Raw genomic sequence first — 17,354 nt, 5'->3', positions numbered from 1 at the left:
TCCCCTGACTCTTATTCTCTTCCTCCAAATATGAGGGGATTTACTCCAGGCCCAGACACTCCCCTGCTGTTAATCCTCATGCTTTATAATTCTCCACACTCAGTCTCAGCGCATCTGTGTGTGTGCGCGCGTGCGTGCGTGCGTGTGTGTGTGTGTGTGTGTGTGTGTGTGTGTGTCATGAAGATTGATGCATACATCAGATGAGCTTCACTGTATGAATCACCAAATATTGAAAAGGTTATGCCTGACAGGAAATTATCACAGCCCTATATAGTTTCTCTATGCCACTCATGCATTTGTACAGTACTGGTGTGTGTGTTGCAAGCAACCGCACATAGGCCCAACAAATCATGGACTAACCTCACTGCCACAAAGCATTCACTAAAAGGGCCATCTGCATTTTAATGACTAAGTAATTTATCTATGGCTACTGCACATTATCACAGGAGACTGTTGATGTTCCCCACATAGACACACATAGAATTTAACATGGCTGCCTCGTTTCTGCTGATGGCAACGCTATGCTAATGGTTCTAGCATTTTCTGTGCACCTTTCCAAACCGGCTCATCACAGAGACGTTCAGGTGTATGTGTCTGGGGAAGCATATGTGCAAAAGTATGCATAATTTATTGCAGAACATGATTCAGATGAAATACTGAAGGTGCATCTAAATACAGGTGACACAAATGTAACCCTGGGTTTCACAGTGCTGTGTTTGTTGGGGAGAGTAATTGCTGCTAAAGTATTTCAGTACCACAACTGCAGAAGAAGAGTTTTACAATATCAAGCTATTTAGGTGATAGATTCTTCCAGTGGTTTGCATTTTTCTGCAGCCATGACAAGAAGAGTGTGTATCACTGTACTGAAAACACAGTCTGCTCCCACTGGCCCTCATTTATCAAGATTGCGTGAAAACAGGCGCAGATCTGAGCGCAGAATTGGTCGTACGATAGGATCCACGTGTGATTCATGAAACATTCGTATCTGACCAATCCCAGCGTACGAATGATCGGGTCTTGATAAATGCGGCGGCTGAATTCGATCGTCATTAACATGTTACGCCCTTAAATATTCCTGGTTCGGAGGCCTCGCCCACTAAGGTCAAACATGGAGAGAAGCGTTACTGGCAAAAAACGAAACTTTTCAGAGATGGAAATCGACATCCTGACATCCGGGGTGGCGCAAAATAAGGATGTGCTTTTTGGCAGTCTGAAGAGTGGGATCCAAGGAGCTCATAAAATCGCTGTGTGGAAGAGGGTGACGGAGATGAGTTTGGCTCTGCAGTGCCGCCTCCTGCAGCCGCGCGCCAACACAGCTGTTTTGAAAAATAAAAGAATCGTGTGTCCCCCGGTCACCTGGCCACCACGTTTAAAAGTGATAGCTTGGCATCACAAATCACCTGTACATTTATAGAGTGGTAGTTTTTGCGATTGATGAATGCGTAATCATTCATGGATGGTGCCTTCAGACGCACATGAGTGCAATCAATTGCTCCAACCAAATTTGGAAACCCAGCAATCTGGAGATCCCTGTGGTCTCTGAAAACGCGCTCACGTCTGACACGCGCGTATTGTTCCTCCAAAACGAGTAAATCTGCCATCGTTATGATTTGATAAATGTCAAAGCATCTGTTTAAATAGGGGAGTGAGTAAACATCTGACCAACCACAGTGCAACAATGATTATCTCACTAGTGTTGGGACTCAGTCATTCAATAGACCAAATGTTTCTTTGCTCCACTGGACAAAGGAATTCACACCCCACAGTTCCTCACGGTTCACACCTGGGGATGACCCTTCCCCCCCACGGACCCCACTGGCCAGCCAGTGTGGGCCAGCGTGTGACATGTGACCCCCTAAGGTGTCACAAACAAAACCAGTCTTCTAGACCCCTTCTCTCTCTCTTCCCTTCTTGGCTTGCTCTGGAGAGCAGCTCCAGCCCTCTCCTCTCGGTTCTTCAAAGGGCAACAAGGCCCCAGCCCAGGTCAGCTCTGCTACCTGAGAAACTAGCTCTCTCGCCGGCCTGCAACCAGCAGCCTGCAAACACTCTTCTCCTCCACAACAGCGACCTGCTTCGGATTAACTGTGAGTGAACCAAATCCTCTTCAGAATCAGCGGCTACAACACAAGGCCAGCTGATTTTCCAAGCAACAGGAGTCGTAGCAGAGTTAGCATGGAACAGCTAACTCTGTGAGGGGAACAAAGGAGATACCAGCAAGCAACACAGCCAGACAGGACTTTATTCCACCAGGAAACCCCCCAAACTCACTGGACTTTACAAGACACTGGAAAGGACCTCTTTGCTTGTTCCAAGGATTGGGTAACGTTAACGGACTGGGCCTTACCTCTCCCAGCACAGCATAGCACCGCATAGCTAATCAGCAGAAGTCTTAACTTGTTAATGTACTTGTTGATTGATGTCTTCTTGTTGCAATGTTTGCTTAGGTTGTGGTCAGTCATACAGTTAATCGAGTACTCGTATGTTCACACACATTGCAGTACGTCTCAGTCCTAGAACCTGCATGAAGGTAACCTTCCCCCTCTAACCTGGTACCTTTAGATTACATGAGCTAGGCTAACAAAGAAACTCACACCTCCCCTCTCACACACACTAGGTGGTCTCAGCGGCCATTTTAGTAGTTTCTTTGTTTACCGCCATCTTTGTAGTCTTCTTTGTTCAGGTCATGTGGTCACAGTGACCACTTTGAGTCGGCCATCTTGCCTTTGTCTGTGTCCCCACAGACACACACACACACACACACACACACACACACACACACACACACACCTGTATATGCTAGATTAGACATTGTACTTTACTCTGCTCCATTGTAAATAAATGCCTTTTAAGTATAACTACTGGTGTCTTTAATGTTGCACAAGCGTGAATATTGCCAACCTCTACTCGGTAGAATTCCAATCCTTCAACTGTAACTTACTATTGATTTGGTAATTTGGTAATAGTTAGTAAGCTAATGGTTAATCAGAGTTCCAGATTAATGGTAATAAATTGAGACTAAAACCATATTGGCTATTTTGCCTATTAGTTTAGGCTGGTGCCCCGTGAACTTTAATTCATTTTAAAGATATTATTTAATATTAATATTTTTAATATTAATATTTCCTTAATTTGTGATAGCCAATAAATTGATAAACAACCGAAATCTAACACATTTGGTGTCCAGCTCATGAGGTAGAGTACTGTTAACATAATGGTGCCGCCCGTGTGAGGCCGAGTACTAATGATTTCCAGTTACTAATAGAGCTCAGACCCAACACTAGATGCTTTTAATTGTTGTTCCAGTTGTGTCATACCCATCGGAAAAAACAAAAAACAATTACACAATTTTGCCATGAGTTAATTTGCAAACACACATTTCTGCTTGTATTTATTATTATTTCAAATTTTAATGTGCAATAATTAGATGTCATGTTAGGCTATTTAGCCTATCATATTGTTTTGTTGTACAAAAAAGTGTCATCAGTAAAAAACGTGGGCTTTTTTAAAATTCAAATTTTTTTTATCTTGTTTTATTCGTTTTAAGAATCCGTTTTGATCTGTTCTAAATATGTGACTGTTTATGCTGATGACAGCTGAGGTTTGTTTAATAATTATTTTCACTCAGCCAGATTTTGCTGTGCTGCACCGCAAATTCAGATTTGCGTACACGAGCTCAGACCTGACGTGAGATCTGATCGTAGCTTCCGCTCACGTCCAAATTGATAAATGCCGAAGCTTGCGTGGAAATGGTCGTACGCACGGTTTTCTGCCGTACGTTCGTTTGATAAATGAGGGCCACTGTGTCTGGTCTGATCCATTTCTCAACCAGTGGCGTCATTCTAACCAATTAAAAGTTAAATATCACCTGGTTTGGATAAGGAAAAAGAAAGAAGTTATTTATTTAAAAAAAAGAAGTAAATTGTGTTGTTTTTCCAATTGAAAAATAACTTGTTTCAGTAATTATCTATATATAAGATTTTCTTTTAGATTCAATTTGAGATAATTTGTGAAAACAACTTGAAGATGCACTGAAGATGAGGCAAAATTACTTGTTGAGATGGATGACTTTTGCAGCACATTTATTTCACAAAAGCAGCAAATGAAATTTTTTAAAGTCAGTGCATCTCAAAGGAAAACCCTCTTTGAGAGACACTGTTAATTTTTAGGAAGCTCTTTACATACAGAAGAGTACATTTCACAATAAATAAATAAATAAAAACAAAAAAGACATGAGCTAGAGTTTAACTGGCTGATGCAGTTTGTAAAACTTTTTGGCCTAAGCCGCAAATAATTATATTTTAAGCTCTATGGTAAAAAAGAAACTGACAGAAGTAATTGGTACTCTGTGTGCTATTTGTGTGTGTGAATCATCATCCTCCATTTTTATATGTGTTAATCTCACTGTCAGTTACAAATCCTTTAAAATTAGCTCCTAGCTGAAGTGTGAACAGAAGACTTAACATGGTATGGTGTGTAAAATGCAAGCTTATAGACAGGCCTGCAGAATTTCATCTCAGAGTTCTAATCAACAAACTAGGCACACAGGCACGCGCACACACACACACACACACACACACACACACACACACACACACACACACACACACACACACACACACACACACACACACACACACACAGGAAGTGTCGAGTTTGTACAGGAACTAGTGTGCATTGAGTCATCTATATTCCTTTTCAGTGGTTCTCAATGGAACCGTACAGCTACAGCAAGCCCTGAGACCAAAATGTGTCAGTCACCACTCACAGAGTAAATTAAGCTACACTATGTCACAATATTTGAGACATTTTGTCTGTTTGTACGTCATGATCATTAAGATTGGTTCCATGGTTCCATCTGGAGCACTGGCAGTTAGCTTGGTAACATATAAAAAACGGAGCTGGGTGGGAGAAGGTGAGAGGTTCATTAGTTTCCATTCATAGTGCTGGGCTGCAATCACATATGTATATTCACAAATATTCTGAAAGACAAAGCAGGATCATCAGCGCACGGGCTGGATGGCACACTGTACACTTAAAACCAACATACAGCTCGCTGCTGTATGTAATCAATAACCTTCACATGCGTGATACTGTCCATGGACTCACTAAACTAAACTCTAGTTTCTGTCAAGGTGATAGTAGTTAAACACATCATTTATCACTGGCTGAGGGCCAGGAATCTGCCTCTTCCCTTGAGCATTTTAAATAGCTGCTGCTCGGTATATTAGTGATGAAATGGGTCTTGTGTACAGCCGGGGGACCTGCCACGACTATGTGCTAAAGTGGGCATCCTAATGAAATAAAAAGGCTGCGTGTAGCACTGAGTTACCTGTAAAGGCTAGAGTTGTCCCCGGTGACATAGAATAATGCATTAAATGTGTTTTGGCTGTATGAGTAAATGTATTTCTCCCAGACTCCCACAGCAACAGAAGGATGGAGAGAAGGAGAGAAAGAAAGTAGGAGAGAACAAATAAGAAAGAAAAAAAAAAAGCAAACACATTTGGAAGCAGGAAACGGGAGAGAGAGGAAAGGGAGGACAAACATCCGACAGAAAAAAAGAGGTGAGAGAATAGTCAAGGGAGGATGGGAGCAGGAGGAGTGAGAAAACAGAAAACACAGTGTTTGCAAATCACAAATTAAAAGCATAAGCGTTCTACGCACCAAGCCATGTCCCAGAGGAAATATGGGCCTTTCAGCATAAAAACCTTATTCAGAGCAAGTAGGTAGGTAGAGACAACCTCTCCTTGGCCTCCTGCCATTATTTACAGCAGCAGTTAAACACAAAACTACATATACAAGAGGAACATTAACTGTAATGTCATTCTGAGTTAACTCTAGTCTTTCTCTGCTGACTGCATCAAAGGCTGTGGAGGACGACAGTAAAAATCGAGTATTCATCTAAGTATGATTAACTACAAATTTGAAAATTCAATGCACTGCTATCCCTTAAATTGGTGATTTTAACAACAGCAAATAATTATAACTGTTTATCATGAATCTGGAGCCAAAATACACAGTGAAGACATCCTCAGTGGCTTTTGGTAGTCATGAATTTTCAGAGAATAGCTCATCTTGGAATAAAAGGTTCAAGGTTTAAGTGTGGAGAATTCCACATCACACTCATGACCGGTCTTTTGTTGTTATTTACAATCAATGCCATCTATAAATGGGATGCCATCAAATTTTGTAGAATTGCTCTAAGTTGATGTGAGTGCACCTGTTTTGACATTTTATTGTCATTTATTCAACAGTTATTGCAGTTGTTAGATGAGCTGTACCTACAGAGGTTGAGCGTGGCAAACAATTACCGGCAAACAGAATCCCCCTTTTTAAAAAATAATGAAAAACCTTTTTGACTTTTTTTCAATTTAATAGCAAAACATTTAAGTTGCCAAGTGGAGTTTTTTTGAAACCATCATGTAAATATTCAGTGTTTCGCATGTTGTGTGTCGATGTCAAACAAAGGTGTTGCATGCATTTCCTTTCCAACATTCAAAAAGCCAAATTTTGAACATTTTGAAACCTTCATCATTAACATCCCTGTTACTAGCTAGCATTCATCGTCTGTCCTGCCTCTGTTAGCACATTGCTCCATTTGCAGGTGCATCGCCACCCCCTTGATTAGTGGAATAATGTGAAACCACTGGCAGAAATGTTTATTGTGTTACCTTCCTGTGCGTGCGCAAACAACATGGGGTCTGACTCACTAGTGGGTCAAAAACACCACAGGGTACCTTTAAAAATAGGGAATGATCTTTTCACAGCTCCATAGTCTGCACTGTGTAAAGATCCAGGAAAAATGAGTCATGAAAACAAACTTGAAATGTTCTTACCATATGGTGGCACTATCCCTGCCAAGTGTTCTCTGGCTCATGGCCTAACTACCATAAAATTTCACTAAAATCTAATTAGCATTTCAGTTATTCTGCTAACATATGGGATTGAATGATGCAGATGCATTTGTATTCACCCCCTAACCTCATAAAGCCATACTAGGTCCAGCATTATTATGGATTGCACCAGACTCCTATCATACCCAATGCAATAATGTGATGGAGATATCTCTTTCATATATTTACAGAGGGAGCACACACTGATATATGGAAACCTCATCATGGCATATAAAGCTAACACAGCTAAGTAATAATCAAAATGAGTGATAATTAATGCATATCTGAATAATAGCGTAAATACACTGTGATCTCATTTCACTCTATGGCAGCTGTGTATAGGACAAGAGGATTATAAGAGTGGTATGAAAGTGCCAATAAAGATTAATAATGCACAGTATGAGAAGTTGGACTTAATCTATCTCTCATTAAAATGTTTGCTGAAGAAAACTCATTTGTAACATGATCCCTGACACACTGTAGTGAACTAGTGATGTGATTTTTATTCACCCTAACAATGCAGAAACCACCTTTTAAAGATCATATGCTGCAGTAAAAGCGATAAATTCAAGTGACTTTCAACAAGTAAAATTCAAAAAGCACATACTCACCGCCCTGGTCAGTGCTGACGGTGATGAAAGCTACCGGGCGAGGGAAGGAGCTCATGTCTGACACACCATTGAGCGACTCAATCTCGAAGGTGTAGTTGGCGTGTGCTGAGAAGTCCGTGACAGTGACAGTGGCGTTGGTCAGGCCTAATGGTCGCGGCAGGAAACGAAGCTCCTCATCGCACAGCTGGCACTGGTCAGGCTCGGGGCCACAGCGTTTGCACTGGACGTTGTAGGTGAGGTCCCGGCGGCCCCCCGTGTCGCTGGGAGGTGACCACTCCAGCATCAGACAGGTGTCATTCAGGTTAAACATTAAGTTGCGGGGAGGAGATGGAGGGCCTGGAGGAAAAAAAGAACAGAAGATGAATCAGCTGATGGTTAAAAAAGAAAATACACAATTAACCGTGTGGAGTTTAAACTCCATAATTCCATTTAAAAGCCAAGCAGCTGCTTTATAATGCAAATAAAGCTCTGGCTAATGTTCTGCTTTTGTTCCTCTATGGGCAAATTTTCCAAGGCTGTAAATGTCAGAATAATTGAAATGGGCAAAAACAAAAAGTTTGATTACATGCTACAGAAGAAATGATTCTGGAAATATGATTTCCTTTTGGAAATATTTCTTAACTGATTAAGTGATTTATGACAAACAAAACAAATAAAAATCAAATAAAAATCTTGGATTTCAAGTCACTAAATTTCATAAAAGAGTAACCACAACGCCCATATTATTACGCAGAAGGGAATATACAATCATACGTCATCCAGGTAAAGTTAAAATGCATTCAACCTATGGGACTTGAGGGAGCGCATATACTGAGAAAAACACAGGACCCAAAACTGACCCCTGATGTACACCACAGCTAACACAGTATTCTAAATGTTTACACAAACACCAGCACAGTCTGTTCATCTGAGTTTGAAGAATCCCTACAAACTTAATAGCTGTATTTCACAGAGGTACATTGCAGTATAAAATTGTTATGGTTAAATATCACACATTATTGCTGTACCACATAACTCTTCATAATGCATTCCTGTCCTGTGCAGTAAACATTCTAAGTTATTTCACCTCCCTCACATTTCACTTCGGGGAGGTATTTTGGTGCTGTCGGGGATGTGTGTGTTTGTGTGTCAGGGTAAGTATTGTGCTATAGGAAGCAGCCAGCTGTCAACAGGGTGGAGTTAAAAGGCCTGAGGGATTTGAACACTCCCATCCTGCCAAGCTCACTGTCTGCCCAGACAATGGGATGTTTCCCTCTCCTTTATACCATCCATCCCTCCATCCCTCTCCCTCCCTGCCTTTGCTAAAAATCTCAGCAGACAGGAGGGCTCCTCCCACCCCTCTTGCACCTCTGTCAGCGTATGTCCATTCTTCTCTCTCTCTATCTTTCGGTCTCCATCGGCCATTATCTCACCTCTTCTACTCTCTCCATCGAGGAGAATCCACCCACCTCCCCTCCTGCAGAGCAACCCCACTGCCATCACTCAGCTGCTATTCTCCTCTGGGGGAGATTGGTATCATCACCCTCCTTCCTTTCTCTCTTCACATCTATGCCATCCAGCCTTCACACTTTCTCTCCACCTTTATCTCTCCTCCTGTGACATCCCCTCTTTCTTGTTCTCTACCTTTGTCTTCCTTTCAGGTCCTCAGTCTTTAATATCCAGTTCTCTTTTTTTTTTTCTTAGATGTCAAGCAAGAAAACAGTTTATGCTCCGGCCTACAAGCTCCTGATTAAAATGCATTATACAACTTTACAGCTGGAAAAAATAGATGTGGTAGTCTACTCCCCTTAGATTGCTGGGTTGTCACATGCCCACAAGCCTTTATACACTGTTTTTGTTTGTACTGGTGCCAAAAGTGGCCTTTAAGATTTAGCATATATGCGTGACCTGAACACTTAGTTTGACAACTGACGGCGACTATTGAAAAGCTGGATCTTGAAAAAAACACCACTTTTCTGACATATCTAAAGCTGTTTGATCAGCACTTTATTTTTAGATTTTGTTGACAGGTATGATTGCAGTTAACCCCTCAAGATAAATGCTCTAGGAGCTGTCCAGACAATTGGATTTCTATGAGCAGAACCAAGGTTTTGCAACATCTGAGTCTAGATTTAGAACTGAAAACATTGTATGAAGAGCCAAGCTTTACAGTGCACATTGCAGGGCACTGTAAACTCACAGCATCCCCACAATGACTTGGCTTTGTCTTGCCGTAAAAGACAAATACAGTCTTTCACCCTGGAGAGCTCTCAGACGTGGCCCCCGTCTATCTCAGTGACAGCTAAATGGCTTTTTAATTAAAGGAGAATTAGTCCGGTTAAACTGTAATTTAATGCAAATATGAAGTCGTAATGACAGTCAGTGAATCATCGATGAAGACGAGGCAGCTGAACAAAAGCCATGTAATTCATCCATGAGACTCTCTAATGCACAGTTTCACACCAGATAAGTCCTGGAGACAAGACTGGATTTACGGCCACAGTGAATTCTGAGAGACCACTGGAGTAATCCACCAGCTCTATAGACAGAGTCATAACTTACCCAGACTGTTGCACATACACAAGTACAGAGATATTTAATGTGAATTCAAAATTAACAAACTTTCTCCATCTCCTGAACACTACTTTTGACTATCATTTTTTGTCATCACCAGGGATATGAGTCAGAGTCCACCACAGTAAATAGCAGCAAGGTTCAAAATTCTCCCATGATGCCGATCATATCTAAAATGATGACTAAAGGCGACCTGGAAGCTCACCTCTTAGACAATGTAGCACATATCAAGGCTGAGTCCTTAGTGCAGGGGCTGGGGTCCAAATCCAGCCTGTAAAGCTCTGCACATCTATGTGGTTATGTGTCTAATGAGTATTTGGCCTTACTTACGTGTGCAAGCCATAGTTGGAGGATCTTTCTCAGCCCTGAAGAAGCCCTTCTCACAGCGGCAGATGGCAGCCCCTTCTCCATAGCTGAAACTGTGTGGAGGGCACTTTGAACACTTTATGTTTCCAGCATATGCCTTGTAGAAGCCCGGGTGGCACGCTGGGGATGACAGAAAGACGATATGAAAACATATGAGAGCAAAGCCAAGCCATGTTAAGAACATACAAGTGAAAATGTTACATGAAAACCAGGGGTGATTGAAGGATTTTTTTTGATGAGGTGGCACAAGGGGATCAAGAACCAGTCGGGGAGGGGGGTGGGGGTGGGGTTAGGGCCGGATCTTCAGGTTCTTGCACGGTGCCATGTGCCCTATACAGGTGGTATTACATGAAAAGTGGTACTGACAGTACTCTAGCCCAGTGGCATTGGGAGGGCACCAGGGGTCGCAATCATTATATCTCTACCCATGAGGGCCCCAAGGGGTCACACATTGTTTGCTGAAAATATGAATAATCATGCGGAATTCAGCGTTATCAGTTATGATGACAATGTTTATCAGAAATTCATATCTTAGAGAATTAAATACTAACAGATTCATGAAAATCTGGTTTTATTTTCAAATATGGAAATTGATGCAGCAAAGTTCACCAAAATATAATGACACCATCTGTTTTGGTTTTGAGAACCTCTGCTCTGACTATTAAAAATCATGATTATCATTTTACAGGAAATTATTACCATTATTTCTTGTAGAATTAATATTTCTTATAGTTTTGGTTTACAATTTCCCATGGCTTCAATAAAAAAAAACATCATGAGATCAGTGAGATGAAAAGTTGTGCAGCTAGGAAGAAACCACAGTGGAGCTGAAAGAAGAATTTGACTTTGACTAAATATGTATTATCTGTCAAAACATTTTTTTTAAATGCAAATTTCAGTTAATGCCTTCCAAATGCACAGTGAAATAGAGCTTTTTGCAAACACCTGTGTAGGTGTACCATGGGTGTGTGAAAAATCTACTGTGCATGCAATAGTATAAATAGAAAACATATTTACATGGCAAAAAGGGATCTTAGCTTATAGCATGAAAATGCATACAGCACCTCATTCCGCACCAGGCTATTTAACTGTAAAGACTGAATGGGATGCTGAATCAAATGTCATACACACACAATACAGTTTTTAAGGCCACAACATCATTCAACCAAAAGTGATTGTGTCTTACATACACAGATAAAGACAAAATTATGCAACGTTATTTTAAAACAGCAGCAGTGTTGTTGCAGAGAAGACATACGGTCCTAGAATTAGCAAGTAAGGATGAGATAAATGCTTCTGACCATTTTATAATTTTAAAAACGCATTAAGAGCTGTAGCTCCCTCATTCTCTCCTAACAGAGAGAAAGGCTCTAAACACCTTGGTCTGGTGCATGAAATCTGTTGCCAAAACCGCTGATCTTCTTCCAGAAGCCCTGTGTATGAAAGCGTGTAATGAAGAGATTTTCTGTTGGTTGCAAATTCACACAAAACACATGTATTACCATCTAACCCAAGTTCTGGTATTAAAATTTGCATATTGAAATAGAAAAGATGGCACAGAATGCTTGCATTGTGTTTGTAACCCCTGAAGCACTTCCATGTCACAGAGACGTGCTAAAGTGTCCCCCCTGGTGAGATTTCCATTGCTGCTGGTTGTCACCAAGCACATCGATTTAACAAGGTAACACAAGCTGAGCAATTTGAAGGGAATCACCTTGAAGCACAGAGTGCCTTTGCGTGTCCATTGCTGCCTGTGATAAATGGAGCTGTAGGGAGGACGAGGAAGCACCCAAAACCACGACTGCCCTGATCAAATGGGGACAATTAGGACTGAGGCAGACGTTAACACACACACACACGCACACGCACGGAAACACACACATGGAGCACGGAATGACATTTTTAGTGTTGCTTATCTGTTTGAGGATTGTATGTGAAGACTGGTTGAATCAAACATTTCTTGTATTAATGACCAGTATTGCACAGTTTAAAATAGACAGCTCTATTCATTGGAATCTGGTATTCCAAGATGTATTGTTCAGAATCAGAATCAGAGACTCTTTGTTTAATGACAATCATTGTTATACTTTATTACAATATAATGTCATATGTCCCATGATTGAGTAAGATAAAGAATATTAAAAATGTTCAAATATTTGCTATTGAATTATTATATATATTAAAAGTATTCAAGCTGATATTGACCTCAGAAACTTGACATTCACACATGCATACAGCGCACAAATACACACACACACACCCCCACACAGGCTATCTGTATCAGTATGATAAGTGGCATCCCCTACAGCGTACCAAGGCTGCCTCTGTCATTAACCTCTGATACCGACGTGTCCTTGAGTCAAAAACAGTCAGTCAACTCCCCCACACCACTAGACCCTGTTTCAGACTCTGTCAACCTAATGATGCCTCTGTCCGACCTTCGCTGAACTGAGGGGATGTTCCTTTTCGAACCTCACAGCTTCTTTCTGCAATCTGTCTGGCCAGGCTCTGTTCCAAGGCCACGGTGCTGCTGTACAATGGCTGACCATGCATCACTCGAGGATGGATGCACACACGGTGGCAAGAAGGTTAGCACACACACGCATGCTGGTATGCACACACAAGAACACACGTGCCAGTGGACACTGCAACAGCCCGGTGACAAAGAGCACACTGAGTCGAACCGGACAGCCTGTCATTTGTGAATGAAGCCTGGAGACTGTGGCTGGAAAAACACAAGCCAATGTCTGCAAATCAAATACCACCGTTGATCCATCGATGGACAACAATTTTCTCCTTATATGCAAGCATGCAAGCTAGTCATGGTGAATGTGTTACTTACAATAAATCTCTATTATTTCCCCCATGAATACGACTTCTGACCCATATGCATGAAAAACACACATTACACATTAGGCTGATGATGGTCTGGTGAATTTTGAGCATGAGAGCCAAAACAAAACAGCACAACGGAAGGAGGCAGCAGGGCTAGACTGAATGTTGGTTGTGTGTTTGTTACTACAGTGAATCCCTTTTATAACAGCTCTGCAACAGTCAAAAGGTCAAAGAAACACATGTAGAAATTATTAAAAGTTCATATCAGCACTGAATGTACATGAAAAACGCAGTGCATTAAATTGCACCTTCATAATGCAGTAAGATGTGTTAGCCGCAAAAATAAGTATGAATAAGAATTATTTGAAAATAATAAAAGGCGTTAAGACCATCACAGTGTCTCATGTAATAATGATGAAGCAAGAGCTCCTGTCTGCATCAAGTGTCACAGGGGTGCATTGACACTGAGAAAACATACTGTACTGTATGTTTTCCTGTCAGACAGAGGCACAGCATTACCGTCACACTGTTTGTTGATCCAGACACCGGAGCCTATTTGGTGTCAGGATCAACCTTTACAGTGGATGTGTGGAAGCACAGCGGAAACAGAACAACAGCTAAGGACTCGGCAGACATCAACTATAATGATTCATCGTAAATGACATCAGACAATTCATCAAACAAACTTCACTGAATTTTAAAAGTCGCTATAAATGAGTTTTGTCCTTATCGCTATATATGAATCTTAACACCCCCTACTATTTCCCATCTTCAGAAGATCAGTCGTAAAGATGTCTGTGCACGTCCTGACCATACTCTCCATTTATCAGAGTTGATCAAAGTAAAATGATTATAACCTTTAATGCCAAATGGGCACAGAGATTATAAGCGGTTGTGTTGTAGTATTTCAGACTATTAAAGTTAAAACTGTTTAATGATTTATGCTAGTGGATATTTAGGTGCTAAGGGTGAGTGGTCGTTTAAACATCTGCCTCAGGGAAACTATTTACAACCACTGATAAAGATCACCCTATGGCCATGTGTAGGGGGGCAGCCGGAGGTAACAGAGGTAGATTAGTAGTAATTTATGTATATATTAACTGTCTTCCTTTGAGCGTGCTGAGCTTTAGGTGACATTTAAGGTCGGAGTCAGATGGGAAGGAGGAAGCCAGCAGAGCCAATCAGAAGACGACAAAACGCCCATGCACATTTCTTTGTTTGTACTTGTATAAATCCACTGGATCAGGGAAAGTTAGGTTGTCAGACTGTGGACTGACCAACACTTGTTATTGGTTAGGAAAAGGCACATCTGATCCAGAATTCTGTAATTGTTCATTGCTTGCTGAAAAGATTCACTAAACAATTTGAACTAAATTCTTTGGTGTGGACATTCACTGGTCTTTTGAGTATTTTGAACACTGCACTCACCCTGTGGGGGTGAGAGTTTTTTTCTCTAAACAGCAAAAGCTCCTTCAGTTGTAATACTCTTGTAATCTAATCTTGTAAAATAAAGTATATAATCATCCCTGTAATGCCTTGTATTTATAAGATATATCATGTAAAATAATGAATACAACACATCATAATGTGCAATGAAGATTTTTATTATTTCTATTAACATAATACCCATTGGAGACACAGGCTTGTTTATTGATGCTATCAAAGTTAAAAGTAAATATGTTGTGTGGATGTCACCCACCTGACACTTGACAGGAGAGATTTGTCAGGATTGGGATATACTGTATAAACTGTACACCTGTGAAGCAAGTAGACTAGAGCCGAGCAGGGGATAGGAGAATAGTATCCTGACCCACTGGCCTTTGGGGCTGTGATCTAATTCTAGACCCTCGGTCCAAGGTTAATGAGATCTGGAAGTCATCCAGAACATCTTCAAGTCCAGGGCTCAGGGCCCTGAGACGCAGAGGCAGCAGATTGGTTGGTCGGTTGCTACTTCATACTCACTGGACCTGAACAACAGCAGGGGGCAACTGGCAGCCACATCAGGTATGGGGAATGGACCTGACTGTCTGCCTCTGCCCGTCTGTCTGTCTCTCCACTGTCTATACTGTGCTATATGAACATCTGCGGGAGCTTGTAGTCAGTTTGCTTCTCTGATTGGTTAGATAAGTGTATTGGTAAAGTGAGTAGTGGTCCTTTTGTTTAAACTAGTGTTAAACTAGCCTAGGCATTATGTCAACAGTGGACAATTCCACACGTCATGATTTGTGTCCAGTGGTAACATTTAAATCCAGATCAGAAAGTAGTGTGCTCTATATGTACCCTGGCAGAATCAACTAATGTGGAGGCTGGGGAGGTGCCTGGGCATTTTACTGTAACCACAACCTTTCCCCAAGTTTGACCGAACCATTTACCTGCCTGATCCTTACCATACCTTACATGTAATATATTTGGCAAAACCCCAATCCCTTTCCCTGTCCTTCTACTGTAGTCATGCACATGTGCAGGTATCAAGAAAGGATGCAAAAAAAATTAAACAGGCAACCTCCACAATCAAGAGATATTTACGTAAAGATTTCAACTGGGTTTTAAAACAAATAAATTTCCCCTTCAAGGGATCAACATGAACCCTTCCTACAGTACACTGGACAAATGGACTTCTGACTGGGCAGTCATGGTCTTTAAATTTAATTTCAAACCTCTGTCACCACGGTGCCCCATGCTGACAACCATGACCCACGACATCCCTGGTTCACATGGCTATCTCTCCCTCCCCTCACTTCCTGTCATTTCCCTACTGCAGCTATCTAATAAAGCCCTAGCATATAGAAATTATCATATGTATATTTTAAAATCATGCTTGATTTAACATTATATCTTGTTAATGCAGTTGGATAGCATAATCTGGTCAGGCTCTATCAATTCTTAGTCAGTGGATGTTTTCCTCAATTAAATCTTGTATTGAAAAGTGAGCTGACCTATTAGTCAAATGCAACACATTCCTTATTATGACCGTCCTAACGTGTATCTGCATGAGAGTTTTGTGTCTGTAGGTCTGTGTGCAATGAGTGCATGAAACTCTTTGGCTCTTTGCGGTGCATAGCCGATGATGGCGGGTTCCTCTCCCGGTGGTCAGCGAAGAAGAACAATTCCAAGAGGAGCACAATTCTGCAGCATTTACTTGCAGAACCACATCAACAAATGTTGCAGAATAGTTCAGCTCTTGAAATCAAAGGCAGCGTGGTGAGGAGGCGATGCAAAGGATGAGAGATCATTGCAGAGATGGTAGCATTATAAGACGAGATGCAGCCTGAAACTTATTGCATATGGGGAAAAACAATGGAAGATGTGCCCTATTTTCTGTTTCATTCCACACAAAGATTTTCCTCCTCAGTGTCCCATCCATGAAAACTATAAAACAATAAAAAAATAAAAGCCTTATTGCTTTTTCTCTGTCTCTGTGCTGACACAGAACACATGTTGTCCACACGTCTTGCATATTAGCAGAACTGTAGTGCCGTGTCCCCCTTCCTTTCTCTATATATTATAATATTCATCATACTCTACCGGAGTAAAAAACGACCATCCCATTACCCCTGCTTATGCAACATGATATTCATATTTACTTACAAACAGCACAAAAAAGGCTGCCAATACCACTAGGATACATTAGGATGATACAGAACAAGTGAGATATACTTAGTTCATGACTGTTGTTGAGCCAACAACACTAGTCTGTTCTCACACACACCTACACTGCTTCTAGCTGTAATGGAATATGCATTATGTATTAACACTAGAGATGATGAAATGTCACACCTCTTCTTCAGCTTCTCTAAAAAAAGCAGTAGCAATGGCACTCTGAAACCTACCTTTAATAGTTTCACATGTAATCAGAAACAACGCTCTCAAACACTGATAATGAAAAGCACTCCTCTCTTCTCTCTTTCAGCCCGTCTCTCTTGCTCATCAGCCTTCCTCCCTCTCTTCATTAGCTGAAAGCAGAGAGCGCTATCTCTGATTTGCACTTGAGGATTAGTGGGCCTCTCCAACACATCTCTGCTGAAGTGTTGAGAATGGTGTTAGCTCAGTTAGTGACAGAGGAAACGCAGGCTCCCTGAGATGCTTCAGGAAGTTATAA

At 41.3% G+C, this 17,354-nt stretch overlaps 1 protein-coding gene across 2 annotated transcripts in view; it reads right to left on the bottom strand.

Moving 5' to 3' along the window:
• LOC130177741 (ephrin type-A receptor 6-like) overlaps nucleotides 1–17,354 on the bottom strand; it is a 170,907-nt gene that overhangs the window by 67,683 nt on the left and 85,870 nt on the right. For both annotated transcript variants that reach the window (XM_056389674.1, XM_056389675.1), the window contains exons 4-5: nucleotides 10,385–10,540; nucleotides 7,502–7,837 (exon numbers count right to left, since the gene is read on the bottom strand). In XM_056389674.1, the coding sequence (XP_056245649.1) occupies nucleotides 7,502–7,837; nucleotides 10,385–10,540 (492 nt within the window). The remainder of the gene's footprint in view (nucleotides 1–7,501; nucleotides 7,838–10,384; nucleotides 10,541–17,354) is intronic.

Source organism: Seriola aureovittata, chromosome 11 (genome assembly GCF_021018895.1).
Source record: "Seriola aureovittata isolate HTS-2021-v1 ecotype China chromosome 11, ASM2101889v1, whole genome shotgun sequence".
Lineage (NCBI taxonomy): Eukaryota > Metazoa > Chordata > Actinopteri > Carangiformes > Carangidae > Seriola > Seriola aureovittata.
The sequence above is the reverse complement of the archived record's forward strand: the minus strand, read 5'-3'. Positions and strand labels throughout refer to the sequence as shown.